The sequence below is a fragment of the Mus musculus genome, chromosome 9 (genome assembly GCF_000001635.26).
Source record: "Mus musculus strain C57BL/6J chromosome 9, GRCm38.p6 C57BL/6J".
In the NCBI taxonomy this organism is placed as follows: domain Eukaryota; kingdom Metazoa; phylum Chordata; class Mammalia; order Rodentia; family Muridae; genus Mus; species Mus musculus.
The window spans coordinates 86,693,835-86,714,163 of NC_000075.6; the positions used below are offsets into that span (position 1 = coordinate 86,693,835).

The 20,329-nt window shown below is 43.2% G+C and overlaps 1 protein-coding gene, 1 long non-coding RNA gene and 1 other non-coding gene across 4 annotated transcripts in view; 2 read left to right on the forward strand and 1 right to left on the reverse strand.

The window, feature by feature from the left end:
* Me1 (malic enzyme 1, NADP(+)-dependent, cytosolic) overlaps positions 1-2,080 on the reverse strand; it is a 114,552-nt gene extending 112,472 nt beyond the window's left edge. The window contains exon 1 of one of the 2 annotated variants that reach the window (NM_008615.2): positions 1,839-2,080. In NM_008615.2, coding sequence (NP_032641.2) covers positions 1,839-1,916 — 78 coding nt within the window. In that variant the 5' untranslated portion in view covers positions 1,917-2,080. Of the gene's footprint in view, positions 1-1,671; positions 1,749-1,838 lie in introns of those variants that run through there. The other variant, XM_011242666.2, reaches the window with a different exon arrangement.
* On the forward strand, positions 1,608-7,419 carry A330041J22Rik (RIKEN cDNA A330041J22 gene). Its single transcript, NR_045835.1, has 3 exons — positions 1,608-1,868; positions 5,249-5,314; positions 5,904-7,419. It is a non-coding gene; the product is annotated as an RIKEN cDNA A330041J22 gene (long non-coding RNA).
* A 2,565-nt stretch (positions 7,420-9,984) lies between these two features.
* Positions 9,985-10,112, forward strand: Gm22138. Its single transcript, XR_003948518.1, has one exon. It is a non-coding gene; the product is annotated as a small nucleolar RNA SNORA17 (small nucleolar RNA).
* The last annotated feature ends 10,217 nt before the right edge of the window (positions 10,113-20,329 follow it).

Genomic DNA, 20,329 nt, shown 5'->3' on the forward strand with positions numbered 1-20,329 from the left:
TAAAGTTCCTTCTATTGATTGTCCCAAGATGACCCAGATTTGTAATCCAACTTGATACACTGCAGGTAAAATGTGTGCACACATTAAGACTGTACTTTTCTACCTTTGGTGTAAGATCTTTGTGACAGTATCGTTTCTACAGTGGGTATCAACTGTTACAGGTTAGCAGGAGACTCCAAACCCAGTAAAGTATGCCTTTGCTATGGGATGGGATGGGCTGGCCTGTCTACCCACTCTTAACAAACATTTCAACCTTGACTTAAGAAAATCAAACAGGTTCTGCTACTCGTGTGATCTTGTCAAGGCGACCCATGATTTCGTCATAAGTCAGGACAGGCAGGTAACACGTGAGAGCCACAAGTGGCTTTGTCACACCAAAGTTTACCTTTGTTCTAGTGAAAATAGTCCTCGACCTACAGGATAATAAAATAGGAAGAAAAAAAATTCAAACTAGCAATTACATTGATTTTGAAGGAAAAATAAGTAGGAAACTTAAAATGTTTACACTACATAGCTATAAATAATCAAATAAAGATTTGTAGAAGTCACTACAAAAAAATTACAAACTCGCCGGGCGTGGTGGCGCACGCCTTTAATCCCAGCACTCGGGAGGCAGAGGCAGGCGGATTTCTGAGTTCGAGGCCAGCTTGGTCTACAGAGTGAGTTCCAGGACAGCCAGGGCTACACAGAGAAACCCTGTCTCGAAAAACCAAAAAAAAAAAAAAAAAAAAAAGAGTCATAAAAAAATTACAAACTCAAACTAGCTATAATGCGCAAAATAATCACACGTGTTTAAGTTATTAATAATGAGCACAAGTCACCCATAACATGACTAGAGAGAAATGCTGAGGTACACTTCTTAACGAAAAAGGAGGTTCACTAAAGTGATACCCTAAAAGACTTAACAGGCCTCCATGCTGACACTCATGTCACTCTCCACATACTGAAGAAATAGGAAATCAGATATGCACACACGTGCATGCACATATGTGCGTACGTGCGTGCACGCACGCACACACACACACACACACACACACACACACCATTCTAACAACCACCCACACTATAAAATAAGACCTAGTTACTTACAAAAGCAAACTGATCATTTCTAAAATGTTCTCATTTAGGGGAGATCTTGGGTATAGGGTGGGAGGAGAGATATCACAGCATGAGAAAAGGGAACTCTGATCTGGGGCATACATTGAATTTCCTTGTAATAAGAAAAGAAAAAAAGAGGACTGGTTTAAAAAAAAATAATAACTTTCCAAAAGTCAGAATTTAGAAAGGAAAATAAATGAATAAATAAAATAAATGACTGTACCGCCGTATCATGTAAGTTTTCCCACCTAGGCATGCACGTAGGGTTCAACAAGAAACCACCCACACCATACAACCAATGTCATCCCAGAAGCCAAGAGGCCCTGGAGCCCCCACATCTTGTGGATGGGATCCCAGGCACTCAGAGGCCATCTCTGTTCAAGGCAGGACCGGTAGGACCACTTGTCTCCACAGCAGCCTCCGGTCATTGCCAGTCCAGTCACCTGGACCGGGAAGGCACGTCGCGGCTGAGCTGGCCGCCCGCCTGCCACCCTCACGGAAAACGCTCGATTCCCACACTGGTCCACACTGCCCTTCCCGGGATGGGAAAGGGGCAGACAAAGAAGAGCGGACCACAAGTTACATCGCTCCCCGGGGTCCAGCATCGGGATGCTGAGAGGCGAGGGCGCCGGCTCCGCAGTGGCCTCCCGGGTGGGACGGTCCCCTCGGTGGCACGCAGGTCCCCGCGGCCCAGCGGCCGGCTGCGGGCACAGGGCGGCTCTCGGGGCCGCGGGGCTCACCTTGTTGAGATGCGGGTCCCGCGTCAGCAGGTAGCCGCGCTGGTGGGTGTGTCGGCGGCGGGGGGCTCGGGGCTCCATGGCTGGCACGGTGGCGGGGCGGACGCGGAGTGCGGCGGGCGGCGGCCGTGCGACGGAAGGCCCCGCGGCCGGGGGCGGGCGTGGGTGGCGAGAGGGGGTGGCGAGGCGGGAGGAGCCCGCGCCTAGCCGCCGCCGCCGCGGCCGGGCGGCCCGCGAGAAGCGCTGAGTCACGGCGGCATCGGCCGAGCCGCCGTGCGAGGGGGCGGGGGCGGGGCTCCGGCCAGGCTGGTGAACGCCAAGCGAGAGACCTGGGCCCCGACGGGTGAGGGGCGGGCCGCCTCGCTTCCTCGGCTCGTCCACTGTCCTCCCCTAACCCCAACGTCCTGGGTGCCAGCCATGCCCCCGGGGCCTGATGCAGGAGGGGGATCAACTTTGACCCAGAAAGTCCAGGCCTCGATGGCACTGGGCGAGAGGGCGACTCCCCGCCTGTATCTGAATAGCATAGGAGGGGAATTTCTTTTGAACGCGATAAGAGAAGAGGTGTTAAGAGTACACGGGTCCAGTGATCAGACCTATTGAGCTTAAGAAGGACTCCCCTGAGCGTTCTGGAAACCAAGATGTTCATTTTTGCAAGACTATATGGTTTCTTCTTTGAGGAAAGAGGGTGAGAATAAAAGGTCTTCCAGTATTCAAACCCTGTGGTTGCATTATTGATATTTCTACTTAAAGATTAAAGGACTGGAGAAGTAAGTCCCATGCCACTCAGGGATGTCTGATTAAAACAGAACAGAACAATCAAGCAGCCTTCAGACACCAAAGCCTTTTCTTTTTAGTGTAATCGCATGGCCAGATTCTATGGTATTCGCCTAAACACTGAGGAATGGTTATGGGGTTATATATTGCCTAGATACCTGTGAAATGTTTTCTAATTATTTTACTTTACTCTACCAGTACAACGATAGCTTTTAGGCTATGCTTGAATTCAGAAGTTTCTTTGGCCTGGCTTTTAAATTATCTAGACTCAGTTATTTTATAGAAAGCATTATATTAGCATTGCACAGTTCTTCAAAAACATTTCTTGTACTTAACATGACACCTTTCATTGTGAGTTTTACAACCCATAAATAATTTACCTCATAACATCTGAGAAAGGGGTATACTTTACAAAACTCCCTCTCCTAAATTAGATGAGGCGCATTGCAATTATAATGCTTTGTGTGAGTCAAAAACAGTTTAACAGCAGACCTGGAAGATACAAATTTCCAGGAGAAACCAATTCCAACAGTTTTAGTAGAATGAAGCTTTTATGACTTAAATTTAGAGATGTTGCTTGTCCATTGCTGTGGGACTTAAGGTCTATAGCAAGGATCGCCAATATAGAACAAGCCCAAGGAGCATGTGACCTCTCCCTCCAAGCCAACATTTCAGGAACTCCAGGACCTGTAAAGCTGCTTCCTTTTCCTTGTCTGTTTACTTGTTCTCTGACAGCGCCAGTCATCTTGGATGGTGAGCAGCCCAAGGAGCTATTTTGTATAGTCATACACACTTCCAAAAAAAAGTCTAAAAAGAACCTATTTCCCAAATATTGACTAGAGCACAAACTTTTCAGTCTTTTTAATCATTTGTAGAATTAGATTTTATTGCCAAGAACACAGAAAAACAAGTATATAGATTAAAAACAATCAACCTCCTTTGCTTTCATTACCTTGTAAGAAACTGGGGTTTCAATGCCACCCTGTAAATGATTGATAATGTAAAGAATGTTAAAAGGGGGCAGTGGTGGAGCACGCCTTAAATCCCAGCAGTCGGGAGGCAGAGGCAGTCAGATTTCTGAGTTCTCTGAGTTCAAGGCCAGCCTGGTCTACAAAGTGAGTTCCAGGACAACCAGGGCTACACAGAGAAATCCTGTCTCGAAAAACAAAAAAAAAACAAAACAAAACAAAACAAAAAAAAGGGGGGGGGGAGGTGCTAAAGAGTTCAGCAGTTAAAAACACTTGATGCTCTGCTGCAGAGGACCCAAGTCCAGGTCCCAAGGCCCAAGCGGTATGGCTTACAACTACCTGTACATCTAGCTCCAGGGGATCTGACGCCCTCTTTTGGCTTCCTCAGACACTGGAGTGCACACACACACACACACACACACACACACACACACACACACACACACAGATAAACACTTATATGCAGAAAATAAATCTTGAAAAACAAAAGGCATGTTGAAATAGAGGCTAGAGATGTGGCTCCTTGGGAAAGCACTTGTTTTAAACATGAGTGAGCTTCTTGGTTTGACCTCGTGTACTGAATATACAGACCATATACTAACCTTCAGATAGGGTTACCAGCACATGAACATTAGCTTGAAAGGGTAGTCAATATGCAAGAAAAGATATAGATAATCACATCATCTAAACTGTGGAAAAGAATAGAGTGTATTTCAGCAATTAGCAAGTCTCTTTCTTTTGTTTGTTTGTTTGGTGGCAGCAATTAGCAATAGCTTGTTTGTGGCAGCAATTAGCAATAGTCTGTTTGTTTGTTTTGTGGTTTTTGTTTGGTTGTTTGGTTGATTGGTTGGTAGGTTTAGTTTTTGTTTTTCCAACATAGGGTTTCCTCTATGTAGCCCTGGCTGTACTAGAACTCTCTGAAAACCAGGCTAGCCTCAAACTCAGAGATCTGCCTGCCTCTGCCCCCCAAGTGCTAGGATTAAAGACACATACCACTGGCCAGCTATTTAATTATTAAATATGCTTTTAATAATTTTTAACACAATATTTTCTGTCTAAGTACTTAAAAATATCTCTGGTGGAAGCATTTTTAGGGGTAACTAAAAAATTCCCACCAATAATGCCTCACTTTGCTTTGTGTACAGACACATAGACACACACACACACATATATATATAACTTGTCCCCCACTGAGGCAGCCCTAGAAATATTCCATCAACATGGAATGGGAAACTACTGGTTCAGATATGTAAATAGCTGACATGCTTGTACAAAATGCATTAAAACTGTTAGTTCAGAATCCAAACTCTGCAATCAGATTTCCTTGGCTTATTCTAGCTTATTCATCCCCAACTCTTTTGTGCCCTACCTGTCCCCTTGGGATGACTTACTTTCCTCAATAATAAGAACTGTGCATTTGTCAACTGAAAATAAACCAGGCAGTTGCTTCAGTTGCCTAATTTCTCTCTCTCTCCTTCTCTCTCTCTCTCTCTCTCTCTCTCTCAAATCAAAGGAGAGTGGGAACACAGTGGTGTATATGCGTCATGTCCCTCCCCACCCCAGCCCCTCCAGCCCCACTGCTGTATGTATGTATGTATGTATGTATGTATGTATGTATGTATGTATATGAAGCTCAATATGTAGTTGCGTTTCCCTCTTTTGGGTTGGCAGATTGGGAGTGGAACAGAGGGGCCCTGGAAAAAACTGCCTTCATGATCATGGTATTTCCCCTGCCAGGTAAGTCTTTACTCTAACTTTTAAAAAGAAAACATCATCTGCCACTGCAATGAGAAAATTAATTTGGGTGTTATGTATGTTTTCTTTGTTTCTCCAATAGAGCAATCTCCCTGAGTAGCCCCAGTTGGCCTGGATTTGTGATTCTTCTGCCTCCACCTCTCAAGTATTGGGATTACAGGTGTATACCACCATGCCTGGCTTCTAAATATGTTTTAAGAATACCAATTTTACTTAAAGTTTTAGGAGTTAGAGCGCTTCATGTTATAAAGCAGGATTAACTGAGTTAGTAAGGTTAAATATTAACCTTGTATAATTAATAATATTATGCTCAATTCTTCTGTTTGTATTAAATTCTCTCTTATAATAAACTAAGTGGTTTTGGAAAAATGGCATCCTATTTTTTAAATTGGAGGAGAAAGGTTCTTGGAAAAGATCTGGGGAACGTTATTTTGGTTTGGTTTGGTTTGGTTTGGCTTGGTTTTACCAGTTATCACCTAGCTTCTCCAGCATGTAATTTATCTATCTAGGTCTAAGGTCATCTATCTATGAACTGTATGTTAAAGTTTGCCTTTCTCATTGCCTTCTCTAGGTTGAAGAGCATGAGAGCTGTTCTGTCTACAGGAATGAGAAAGTATGTCTCTCTTCAGTATGGAAGAGTGATAAAGCACATAAGAGTATCCCAGTAGCATACAGAACACGCTTTATCGCTATGTAACACGATTTAAACAGCAGTCATCCCATGCTCTCCTGTGGTTTCTGTGCATGTCTAATTGGAGAATGGCCTGGCTTCTTTCTGTTGGCCCCAGGTTTCTCACATGGCTACAGTGAGAATGGTTGGCATGCCTGTACAGTCTCAGCTACTCGGAAGGCAGGACTATTTGAGGCAGGAGTTATCAAGCCAACCCCAGGAACATAGTGAGAAAGAGCTTCTTTCGAGAAAGAGAGGAAAGAAGAGAGAAGAGGAGGAGGTTCATATTAAATGAACCATTGCACACTGCTCTGCGATATGCCTTAAGTATCATAGTTAGATTACTAAATTATGCTAGTTTTATATAAGGTTAACAAGAAACCATGAAAGAATTACATATTTGAAACAAAAGATGTCTGGGGTACCGTGCATGACTTAGCTGTGACAACAGTATAATAATTAACAATATTAAAAGTAATGCCAGAAACTGAATGATAATAGGTAGAGAACTTTTTTTTTAATTTAGAAAAATATGCCCCAAGAATTTTAACAGTATATTTCATTTTATAATTCTTCGATGTTTAAGGCTCACATGAAAGGTATACGTTATTTTATATGCAGGAAAAACATCTGTAGCATACTTGGTGCTGGAGATTTGGTCAATGTATTCTTCTGTAAGGTTTTAGGGACCACAGCCCTGCCTTTCTCTTTTCTGAGATGGCTGAGATTGTGGATCAGCAGTAGGTTTCATCAGCATCTGGGCAGTGAAAACTCCTGACAGCTTGGCTGCAGGCAGTAAACCCAGGCACATAAAGTTAGCCTAAGATGGACTGGATACATTTCATAATGGCTTTCTGTGCCAAATACCTGTAAGGAGAACCACCCTGCTCTCCTTACTGTGAAGTGGTAACTAGATTAAAAACAAACACAAATGATCTCAAGATTAAAAAAAAATTGAAGCTAAAGAACGTTGTAAAAGTGTTAAACTTTTCAAAATAAATAATATAGATCAAACTTACCATTTAACCTTGACTCATCTAAGAAACAGATTATCATGTGGCTTAATTAATTAACATACAACTGACGTTCAAATACAACAGGATGTTCATCTCTAAGTAATCATTATGTTTAGATTTTTACTTCTCAGTATCTCTGTATTCTGAATATTTTAACATTAGAGAAATCCCACATACAATTTATTTTCAAATCAAGGTTTCAAAAAACACAAAAACTTACTAAAGTTTTAGAATTTCTTCTTGGAACAAGAAACAAATTGTTATCTTTAAACTGGCACTCTTTATCATACTGTTGACCTATTTGCCTTTTTATTTCAAGAAGTTTTTTGTCTTAATAATCAGGAAAAAAATTCATGGACAGAAGAGTCTTATTAAATTACTTTATTTGGTTTGAATAATCTTAATAGGCAGAATATTTTCTCTTTTGGAAGCCAACTCATAACGTAAACATCATTAACTCAGAGCCCAGGGGTTATGTCTAGTGGTTAGCATCCGGGGGCCTACAGGAATAGAAGTAAGCCAGGATTTAGCACCAGCCCTCCTCTGTAATGCCACGGAAAGCTGGCTTAGCTCTCCAGTGCAGTCCTAAGCAGGCTCTGTGGTGTGACTGACTGCAGAGCTCCAGACCTGCTGGCTTCTGGCAGGGGCCGTGTGTTGAAGAAAGTTGTCCTGGGAAAGTTGTACAAGAGATTCATTCATGGTAGATGAAGAGACCTGAGAGGCTGCACGTAGGCCAGAGCAGAAATGTGGAGTGTTAAAGTAAGTTTTGTCATAGTGAAAACCACAGGGTCAAGCTATTCTTTTGAAGACAAACTTTTTGAAGTGGAACTTAGAAAATCTTTAGACAGGGACAAAAAAAAGTTAATTTTAATTGTTAAGACAGTTATTAAGTTACTTTGTGGTTTTGAAATAACCAGGCTTGGGTCCTTGTTTTCCCTAAGAATTCATTTAATCTTTCAAGACTTCCCAAGAAGCCTGGAATTTAAACAGATAGAGAAGTCTTTATGTGTAATTGTTTACAGCCAGCCTATTTATACTGAGATTTGAAGATATGTATTCTTTGCCTGATGCCAGAAAAACCGGGAGTGGGTCATACCTACCCTGAGCTCCCTCCCTCTCCTCCCCCTCTCACCACACCCAGCAGGCTGTTTACCTTCCCTGGCTAATGGTGAGGGGAAGTTCCCAGTGCATTTCCCTCCCTCAGCATGGAAGCTGCTCTGTCATCAGATAATGAGGCTAAAGAGGCTGAGAGGACAGAGCCCTGGATGTGACATTACCACCTCACCGCCATGGCCTTACAGTGACAGGAACTGAGTTTTATCTCTACTCTACTCACTGGTCTCTCAGCTCTTTCCTTTCTTTACTTTTAGCACATAACCCTGATACAAGGGGCAGTGTGTGTGTGTGTGTGTGTGTGTGTGTGTGTGTGTATGTGTGTGTGTGTGTGTGTTTAGAAACGAAAGACTATGCTGAGCCGAAAGGGTAGAAGCTTCCAGAACACAGGCAAAGTTAGGCCCCAAGTATAAAAATATTATGTTCAAAATTCTCAAGTTCTTAAAAATCAGCTCTGTAGCTGCTCTAGCTTTACCAGAGAAAACTTAAAGGTCAGAGGTGGGTATAGCAGCGCACACCTTTGATCCCAGCATTGAGGAGGCAGAGGCAGACAGATCTCTATAAGCTCAAGGCCAACCTGGTCTACAAATGAGTTTCAGACCAGCCAGGGCTACAAAATGAAACCCTATCTCAAAAATTAATTAATTGCCAGGGGAAGTGGTGGCACACGCCTTTAATCCCAGCACTCGGGAAGCAGAGGCAGGCGGATTTCTGAGTTTGAGGCCAGCCTGGTCTACAAAATGAGTTCCAGGACTACCAGGGCTACACAGAGAAACCCTGTCTCGAAAAACAAACAAACAAACAAACATAATTAATCTTAATTAATTAAAAATAAAAGTTTTACAGGTCAAATCCTACAGACTTTAATTCGTACTTTCCTCGTTCATATTCTCCCTCCCTAGCTACAGAGAAACTGATAGGTAATTATTTTAAAGTAAATGTTACTTTACCAGTATCAAGTTACTTGGACATAATTATACATAGTTTTTGTGAAAATCTTACTATAATACCTGTTGAACTCAAAAAGCAAACGTAGACTCGTACTGTACTGGCTGGTTTTGTGTGTCAGCTTGACACAGGCTGGAGTTACCACAGAGAAAGGAGCCTCCCTTGAGGAAATGTCTCCATGAGATCTAGCTATAAGGCATTTTCTCAATTAGTGATCAAGGGTAGGAGGGCCCCTTGTGGGTGGTACCATCCCTGGGCTGGTAGTCCTGGGTTCTATAAGAAACCAAGCTGAGCAAGCCAGGGGAAGCAAGCCAGTAAGTAGCATCCCTCCATGCCTCTGCATCAGCTCCTGCTTCCTGACCTGCTTGAGTTCCAGTCCTGACTTCTTGTGGTGATGAACAGCATTGTGGAAGTGTAAGCTAAATAAACCCTTTCCTACCCAACTTGCTTCTTGGCTATGATGCTTTGTGCAGGAATACAAACTCTGACTAAGACTTTTTTTTTTAAGTAGACCCACATAGACAAAAAAGTAAAAGGAGATAAATAATTAAGGCACACAACTTTCATAGAGGTTTCTGGGAAACTGAAGATCGGTACAAAGAGACCATATAGTACTGGAGTTCCCACCCTTAATGGTCCTCTCTCTGCATGTACCCTGCTCCAGGACTTCTCCCCTCTGTGACGATTATGCCTACCTATTTTTCTAGAATTCAATGCTTTTAAACCTCAAACACACTGTCAAGGTGTTTCTCTCCTCAGTGACACAGTTTAGTTGGATTTAATTTCCTTTTGTTTCTTAGTTCTGCTAAACGTTTCGAGCCTACAATTTCATACAGCAGGAAGAACCCTCAGCTATGCCACAAATTGAAATCTCCCCAGAGATTCCCTTTAGGAATAGGTAAACAGCTGCCCCTAGAGGCTTTGCAGGAGAGGCTGCTGTGCCACGTGTGTCAGTAGGCGTCAGAGAGGAGGAAGGCTATGTCTAGCTAGGTGTTCCGACTTGGAAACACCAGAATGATCACGAGCTGCCTTAGCTAGGGTTTTACTGTTGTGAACAGACACCATGACCAAGGCAACTCTTATAAAGGATAACATTTAATTGGGGCTGGCTGACAGGTTCAGAGGTTCAGTCCCTTATCAAGGCAGGAACATGGCAGCATCCAGGCAGGCACGGTACAGGAGGAGCTAAGAGCTCTACATCTCGTTCTGAAGGCAAACAGGAGAAGACTGCCTTCCAGGGAGCTAGGATGAGAGTCTTAAAGCCCATGCCCACAAAGACACATTTCTTCCAACAAAGCCACACCTTCTAATAGAGCCACTCCCTTGGCCAACCATATTCAAACCGCCATAGCAGCCGAAGCTTTAGTGAAAAAAAAAGCAAGCCTGAGATGACCGCCAGACCAGTGCCAGGGGGCCCAACAGGGAGCTAGTCTGGGACGACTACCACAGTCTGGTGCTATTCAGGTTCTGGGCTGGAGTGAGCCTGGGACAGGCAGGCCCATACAGGAGCTGGAGGGGGCCCAGACAGGGAATTAGCCTGAGATGACTACAAGTCTGGCATCACATAAGCATGGGAGAGTGGGTCATGCCTAAGATGACCCCTGCCCAGTGCCATAATGCACAAACTGGGCTTAACACTCTTGGGATCATTCCTGAGATGACCACAGACACTCAGAGACCCTGGGTACCACCAAGAGGAACAATTCTAAGTGGTAGGGAAATGGAAGAGAAAGAAAAACAGAAGGATGTAGACACAATGAAGAGAGGAAGAACCGGGTAGTGAGGAACACCCTGATGTGAGTAGTTAGTGATGCCACCTGGGGACATGATGGGGTCCTGGCCTGTGCTGCCACTGGGGGCATGTCTAGCTAGGTACATGGCCCTGGGACAGCATCCGGGTATGTTACTACCGAAGACCAAACAGATATCCCTGCTCTGAGCCACTGCCTGGGAACATGTTATATCTGAGTGTTGTGCCCAACTGACCCTATCCTCACCTGGGCATCATGGGAAAGCTGGCCCTGGGGGGCTTAAGAGCAGGAGAGTTGACCCTGGCCCTAGCCAACTGTAATACTTGGGAGAATGGCCCAGCACATTGCAGAAGTTTCAGGGAAGTCAGCCCCAGGAAGATGAGCAGGAGAGCTGGCCCTGCCACTCATCTCCTATGTGGTGGCACAGACCAGAGAGATACCCTCCTTCCCACTTGCACCTTTGGCAGGCAGGAGACCTGGCCCTAGGGTTGTGAGAGCAGGAGAGCTGGCCTTACCCCTTACCCGCTGTAGTACTCAAGAGAGCAAGTAAGCAGGCCCCAAGGCGTGAGCATGGGAGAACTGGCCTCATCACTTGTTGCTATGCAGTGACATGGGTGAGGGGGTGATGCTCCCCCTCGTCCTACATCAGGCAGGAGAGCTGGTCCCAAGGGGCCATGAGAACAGGAGACCTGGCCCTGTTCCTACCTACTGCAGCACTCGGGAGAGCAGGACCCGTACCTTGCATGGGCAGCACAGTAGAGCTTAAACATGTAGAGCTCTGAACATGGGGCTTGCAGGTGAGCCGGCCTCAAGGCCATGAGCACAGGAAAACCAGCCATGCTTCTTGACTGCCATGAGAAGGCTGAGATAAGGAAGAGATGCCCTCCTCTCTTCCCTTGTCCCTCACCACCTATGTCAGGTAGGAGAGCTGGCTCTGGGACCATGAGAGTGGGAGAACTGGCCCTGTCCCTTGCTGGTAGGCCCTCCACCTCATCTTGGCATCAAGGTAGAACTGACCCTGGTTGCAGGGGTTGCTGGTGAGCTGGCCTCAAGGGTGTGAGAGTGAGAGAGCAGGCGAGCTGACCAGCTCAGAAACCTCTCAGGCCTGACCCAGGGCTTTGACTTGGGCCACGCCAACATCTATTCCATCGATGAGCTGTTGGATTGCATGAAGGGACTAGTCCTACAGAGTCCTACAGGATCTCTATGACACAGGGCAACAACAGGATATTCAAGAGGAGTCCCAGTGAGGTTCAGGTATTGATAGAGTAGCAGAAGCCAGAGGCCTTGTACCAGACCAAGGAGTCATTGCCATAAACATTCGCAAGCAGGGAAGTGTGGACCAAAGGATATGCAGTGGGATACAAGGTGACTTACTACTAATTCTGGAATAATATTTTTTTTCCTCTGTTGTGGGAGAAATTGCAAGGATAGAGGGTGGGTATAAGGGGAGAGTGAGGGGAGAGGGATTGGGGTGTGTGATGGTGTGATGTGAAATTTACAAAGAACCAATAAAAAAGTTAAGAAAGAAAGCCCCACATCAATTTTGCACAGCCATGATGCTATTTAAAAAAAAAAAAAAAACTTAGGGAGAAAAAAGGTTGTTAGAGGGGCTGGAGAGGTGGCTTGGTGAGTCAGATGGGTCACTGCTCATGTACAGGACACTACTTCCACTGCCAGCACCCAGGTGGCTCACAATCAGTGAAAGCCCCAGGGGACACAATGCCTTAGGCCTCTGTAGTCACCAGCACACATATGCACAGACCCACACACATGCAGTCACCAGCACACATATGCACAGACCCACACACACACATACTCATAACTCTTCTTAAAAAGAAGTATTTTAAAAGTTCAAAAACAGTGTCTTAAAGAAAAGTCGCTAGCCAAGAAGTTCGATTGTTAACAATATTTACTTTTGATTATGTGTATCATGGAAGCCTTAGGAACAGAATTGGGATCATCAGAATCACACATAAATGCCAGGTAAGCATAGCATGGTAGCCCTCGTGTAATTCCATCCTGGGAGAATGGAAACAGGGGGGTCTTCAGAGCACAGATTCCAAGATCAAGTGGATCTATCAATGAGTTCTAGGTTTGATTAAAAGACCCTGCCTGAATGTATAAGGAGATGATCCCCTACAGCAACAGAAGATAATATAGAATACAGCTTCTTGTGTGTATGTGTGTGTGTGCACATACATGTTACATATTATTATATTATATAATGCGATAACTTGCTTCTTACAAATAAGTTATAATTAAGAGCTCTTACAGTGTTTTCTAAAAGCAATGAACACATATACACATTACTCATTTCTTTTCACAATGTCTCCCTCCTAACAGTCAGAGATTTTCAACTACACATTGGTGTGTGTGTGTGTGTGTGTGTGTGTGTGTGTGTGTGTGTGTGTATGTGTGTGTGTAATACCAAAAACTTGATGTATGTGTACATATTTCTATATAGAAAGTTAAGAATTAGCGTTGAGTCTCACAAATACAAGAATCCATGCCCAAGTTGAACTCCCAGGGCTTCATGAATGTCCTTCATGGAGCCAAATATTGGCAGGGCAAGCAAAATTTATTGCATTTACCTTCAAATCATCCACTTATTTTATCAGTGCAACTAGTGTCGGGCTCTCATTTGCCAGTTAGTAAATGATTATTGTGTTTCTACTAGGTGTTCATACCCATCCTATATGATGGGAATGTATGTCCCATCCCCCCAAAAAAAACTACCACTCCTAGGATGGAGAGAACAAATAAAAAGAATAATGTGTACAGTATACAGTATAAGTTGTGGGGAAAACAACTGTAAGGATGCATTTGAAACATCTAGAACTGCAATGGAAATACACAGTTCACCTTAAATTACCCCTTTTGATCTTGCACAAAACCTTTTAACATGAGCAAAGTACACTTTGTTCAATCCAGTAAATATTTATTAAGCACCTAATATGGGCTTGTCACGATGCTCAATGCTGGAGAAAGGCAGAGATAAGCATGTTGCTGTTGGAAATTATTGGCAGGGCTTAGAAGCTATCATTTTATGTAGGAATCCCTTAGGCCTGGGTTGGGGGGAGGTTTCCCATCTCTGATCATTCCAAGATAGGATTATCTTTATGCATCTGGGTAATTTTGCCTACATGTATATCTGTGTATCATATTTATGCCTAGTGTCCATGTATGTCAAAAATGGGATTAGATCTCCTATCAGCTGGAACTGGAGTTACAGGCAGTTATTAGTTACCCTGTGGATGTGAGATTTAAACCAGGATCCTCTTCAAGAACAAGTGCTTTTTAACTGCTAAGCTAGATCTCTGGCCCCAAGGTGGACATGTCTCTACTGCATCTGTCTCTTTTTTACTTTGTTATGAACTCACTAAGAGAAAAACCTGAATCTCAGGTGCTACTGAGAGTTCCTTATGTGACTGTTGACTCTGTTTGTGTAGATAGGCTAACTGAAGAGACCATGCATGCCCCAGGGTCTTCTCTAACCAAGACTAAATAGCAAGAAATAAACTAACTAGAATTTTCCTCTCTTTTAGGTCTAGTGTTAGTTTCTTTACAAATTGTTGTGACACAATCCTGACAGAAGCAATTTAAGTAAGAAGTATTTTGTCTCAGGATGGTATAGTTCATCATGAGGCACAGTTCATCGTGGTGGAGAAGGTCTAGAGGCAGGAGCATGAGGCAGCTCATCACATAGAATCTGCAGTCAGGAGGCAGAAAGCGATGGATGTGATGAAGCCTAGTGCTCTGCTGGCCTTCTCCTTTTACTCCAGGACCCCAACCCGTGGAACACTTCCATCCACATTCAGGGACTATCTTCCCACCTCAGCCAACCCACCCTAGAAACACTCTCACAAATGTCCCCAGAAGTTTGTCTCCTTGGTGATTGTAGATGTGGAGTTCTCCTTAGCCATCACAGAGGTTCTTTCAAGTTGACAACATTATAACCGGCTCAGATCTCCATCAGAATCAATAAGCGCTGTTGACATGAGAACTGATCTGATGTAAGGAATGTCTTCATCATGTCCATTCTTTGGAAGGCAAACGACTTAGCATTTTATCAGCCAAGAATCACTCTTCTCAAACCTCTCCCTTTTCCAGACCTGAGTATCTGCCAGCCCCCACCCTGCTGTGTTCGGGTTTTCATGTTACCCACAGAGAGCCGAGAAATAGAGACAGAGGGGTCTCTTGTTAAGGATTGACCCTTGCTTTTCCCTGCTTTGCTGGCAAATTCTAGGGAAAAATAAAAACCCACAAGATTAAGTTTTAAACTAAATCTCCGTCTCTCGCTCACTCACTCACCAAGGACATAAAAAGACAGATAAAAGGCTAAAATTGATGCAAGCATCCCAAGGTCAATGTGTTCTATGGTTGTATCTTATCCAAATAGTTGTATCATGTAACATTTCCCCCCTGAACAAGGACTAATTGTCTGCCCACACCCAGCGACATTTGGCTGCGGCTGGAGGAGGGGAGGTGTTCTTCATTTCTCTCAAAGGCAAATGCTTTCCCACACTTAGAAATGCGTCCTTGGTACTCTGAGTGTCGGTTTTATGCCAAGAGTCAAAGTTTTCACTCTAAACACTTTTGTTTAGTTTGCCCATTTTACAGTTGTATAAAATAATAAAGTTATGAATCACACAGAGATGGATCAAACAGCTGCTACAGTAGAGGAAAGAATTAAATTCCAAACTTCCCACTGACTGTTGAAACTAACATGATCAATCATAACAACAGTAGGAAGAAAACTGTGATCAGAAAGTAAATGTGTCCATAGAGCAATTCTTGTGGGAAATGCCAGGTCCTGTAGCTGATGACCACTTACTTGGTATTGGTCTTCAATCTCTAACTGAGCTCATGTCCCGTTAGTTAAGAATGGAATCCAGATGAAGGGACAGGTGCACTCAGTCACCCTGTTATATGTGGCTAGAGCTACATCCATTGTTTCCAGTGAAAGATATGCTTAAATACAGTACGGCAAAATGGGAATCTTCCTTGAAATTTTTATTAAAATTGTGTTATATAAGGAAGTACCAAAAGGATGTCCAGCTTGGAGAATAACTTCAAAGATGATCAAGTTAGCTCCCTTCACCAATTTGAAAGACTCTTGGAGACTGGAACTCTCTCTACAGAACATATGAGAATCACAAGGTAGAGCTGTCATTCGATGCAGCAGCCACAGCAGCAGCATGCCTGACTCAGCCCTCACCTTGCTTTACTACAGACAACTATCTGTTCACTTAACTTTTCTTCTTTAAACTTCACTCAACCTATTGTCTGTTGAAGGGTTGTTCTCACCAGACCATAACTTTCCTAAGAGTAAGTTCCCATCTGTCTTACTCGTGGTGGAAAAACAGTCTCCCTATAAATAGTTATTGAATGAAATAATCTATAGGGAGACACATTTAAGGTTAATAGGAAAAGACATTTCTTTCTGGGTAGAGAGAGGAGGCTGTCAAGTGTTTGAGCATGTCTTACATGAACTAGTTTTATCTTCTTACAGTTTGTCATCAGCTCTTTTGAACACTTCCATGCCAGAAAAGGCGGGGAAGACAAGGCTTGGGTAAGGTAAATAACTCTGGCTGGAACCTGTGCTGCTGGAATCTAAATGCTAGTTCATCCTGTGTCCATCGCCAGTGGCTTTCTACTATGTCATAAGTGAACTTTATGAAGATAAATGTTCCCATCACCAGTAGACTTTAAGCCAAGACTAGCTGGTCAGCCATAGGGTGCTAAAGAACACATTCTTGAATGGAGAGGGATGTTGGACAAGATCCAAGTCTAAAACTGTGATTCCATGACAGAAGCAGCCCACACATGATAGGAACAGCCAAAATGTCTTTTTTTTTCTCCTAAGTATCAACATGGTAGAATCAAGACCAGACTTGTATCATGCTGCTTTTAGTTGAATGTTCTCTGTTCCAAATTCTTAAATCAGAAAGAGCAGTTTGTTCAAAATGAGTCTTTCACTTAAACATTCTGGTCAAGTTATAAAATTTTTACCATCTCTTGGGGCAAATAATCACTACACAATTCCCAAAATGAACTATGAGATGGAACTTAGAAATACAAGTGAAAAAAATTGCATAATTGTGTTTAACAGCAGAGAATGGGCCAAATCAGAAGAAAGGGACAGCATAGTCCCTGAGAGACAGCAGCGTTGTGTCCACAGCTAGAAACTGGAATCTCTACAGACTGGAGTTGCAGTTTGCTCAAGCATGTTCGCCAAAACTTTCTCTTCCATCTCTTATATATGTTATTTTGTGTCTCCCTGTGTGTATCCCACTTTCTCAAATACGTAGTTCCCTGCCAAGAGAAGAATTCATCTTTTTAAAAGCATGTAATTTATAAAACCATGCCTTTACAGCAAAGTATCCCCCAGAGCATAATCTTTTCATGTAAAAAGATAATATAAAGAATTTTATAAGGTCCTTATGAAGGCTTTTGTTTATTTGTTTTTAATTCTTCCATGGGAAAGACTGCATCAGCAGCCTCTTTCAATTCTTCATTACCAAATGTCTTGAAGGTAACCCAAATGCTCTCGATTTCTAACTGCAAGAGTTGGCATATTTGTCTGAGAGAATATAAAGCCAGTGATTATTTCCAAGATCAAGTAATTTCTTGATCTCAAACTAGCCAGAGCATCTGAGCCTGTAACAGTGAGGGACAGTAACACCCTGCTGTTGGGACATCCACACCACCCAGCCCCTGGTGACACATTCTAGACATTGGAAACTCTTGCCAGGGTTCATTATGGGCCTTTGAGAAGGAATCAGTATTTCTGAGTACCTATGTTTTTAACTAGACATTCTGCTAGGCATATTTGTTCATATTCTTTTGACTCAGATAATGGTGTCTTAGTTTCTTTTCCTGTTGTTGTAACAAAATAATTCAAAGGAACAGGATTCAGCTCAAGCGTCCAGTCCATCCTGGCAGAGAAGCCAAGGTATCAGGGGCTTGAAAGAGCTGGTCACATGATGTCCACAATCAGGCTGCTGAGAGTGACGAATGCTTTTGTTTAGCTCACATTGTCCTTGTTATAGAGCCAAGAAGCCAGTCCAGGAGAGAATACTGCCCACTTTTAACATCAGCCTCTCCACCTCATTTAACCTATAATAATCCCTAGCAGGTAAGTCTAGAGGCTGAGCCTGGAGGCTTATCTCCTTAGATGGTGCTAGATCTTGTCACACTGACAGAGTATACTAACCATCACTTAGAGCGGTGATCTGCCCATTCACAGGAGTCACCTAGGACCATCAGAAAACAGATATTTGCATTACTAACACTAGCAAAATTACAGATATGAAATAGCAACAAAAATATTTTATGGCTGAGGTCACCACAACATGAGGAACTTTATTAAAGCACCCCAGCATTAAGAAAGTTAACAACTGCTGATTTATAATGTCCACAAGCCTCACTCATAATTTTTCCTTGAAGAATGACCCAAATCATAGACATTACATTTGGTAGCAACAATTTTCCTGCAGATAAAAATGATGGTTATATATAACTTTGAAGACTACCTTGAAGCAATAGGGTATGCACCGAGTACATTTTTCATTGGTAGTTTAATTCTAGCTACAATGGTCACATTTCAGCTGCTTAGTAGCCACATGTGGCTAATGGCTCTGGTGCAGTCCCATCCTTGCAGAATGTCCAACTAGACAGTGTACTACCTGGAGGTGTGAATTAGCAGAGCAAATGACATCTTTACTGGAAAGAGTCAGGGTGGAGTTGGATGGGCTATATAATAGTTAGGCTGAGCAATAAGGCCTTCAATAGTAACAACAATCTATTCTGTAATTAATGTCCATGATAGGCTTGGAATGCTCCTTTGGGGGAAAGTTAAAAACCTATTCACACAGCTTTCTTCTAGGTCCCTGACCTTTCTGATCGCTCTTCTCTGGAGTATTTTCTTTAGAGAACTTGTAAATTCTTTTTCTCCTTTGAGCTCTATGTAACTTCTTCTTTAAAAGTCATTTGCCAGTTTTACAATCTAGTAATCTCTCCCTCTTGGGTCTGGGAGCCATCCCTTTGAAATGCAATCATCAAAAGAGACAGCTCTGTCTTAAGTTCCTGTGGGAGAAGGGGGTTCAGCTTCCTTGGGCACCTTGTTCCAGGTAGTAAAGTTCCAGTGAAGATGTGACAGCTAGAGCCTTCCTTTCTAGAAAGTCAGCTAGCAAACAGACAGTTTGTGACTTCACCCAAATGTCTCCCAATATGTTCATGTTTTTACCAGCTCTCCTCAGCCCTAAGAAGAAAAAGGAGCCCAAGTCTGCTTGGGAAACACGGGGAAGGGAAACCATCTTCAGCTAAACGTGATTTTCCTCTAGACAAGGCCATATTTTTAAAAAGAGGGCTATTGGGGTTGGGGCCTGGGGAGATATAGGAAGAATCATGAATTTTGATTAGAACTACAAATAATACACAGACACAATTTACAGTTTGCTGATGCCTTATGCATTTTAATTTTTTTGCCTTATGCATTTTAGAAGACTCTCATGTCAATTGTTAATCTTGACAAGAGTTATAGAATATATGTCCTATTTGTATGTCGATAGTATGCTATGTTAATGTATATACTATTTCACCAAGACTGAACATAACACTAGGAAGCATAAAGAAGTGTCAGCCCTTGTTGTTGTCACTTGTGTCTTTGGAAGCCACGGATGCTTACGCTGTGGCTTCTCCCACCTGAATAAAGCCACTCCCTGTGAGTTCTTCCACAGTTCCTTTGCGGGAACCTTCTCATGATCATCTACTCAGACAGAGAACCATAAACAACTGACTTTGACGACCACATCTCCCCTTGGTCTCTGAGCTCATTGGTTTCTTTCTTGCCCAACACGTTTGTTTTCTCTGTAAGGACTTTGAAGTGGAAATTTCTAATTGTGTCATGGGATGCAGACTCAATGATGTTTTGCTGAGGCAAGACCCATGAGAGGACACTTGATCTTTAGAGAGAGTATAAGTAGGACTCAATGGACAGAGACAGGACGTTTGCATAGCTAGTTGCACAGCTCTCCTTTGGTCTGGCATCTTTGCTGATCTTCACTTCTTTGAGAGAGGCACAGCAGAGAACTCCTGGCATTCCCACTCCTGCGACTTATGCTGATTCAGCGGAGGTCTCATGGTTTCTTCTGGATTGTTTCACCGTTGCTGATTTTTGTTTGGCGACACTTTTGAACTAGACTATTGGTATCCTGATACTACTGAACTAGACTGCTGGTATCCTAAAAAATGGAGGGTCAAAGCATTTAAAAACCCTTATTAAACGTAGGTTTTGAAAAATCTAAGCCTACAGGACCTGGCTTGTATTATCTCAGGGCTTCTTAATAAGCATTAAGGAGGAGAGAGGCAGAGAGAGAAACAGACAGACTGGATCACTCAGATGAGGATGGAAGCACAGGTCTTCCCAGCTGCTGGCTGACCTGAGAAGCCATTTTTCTATTCTGTGGTCCCACATAGGTCACTTGAGAAGAGT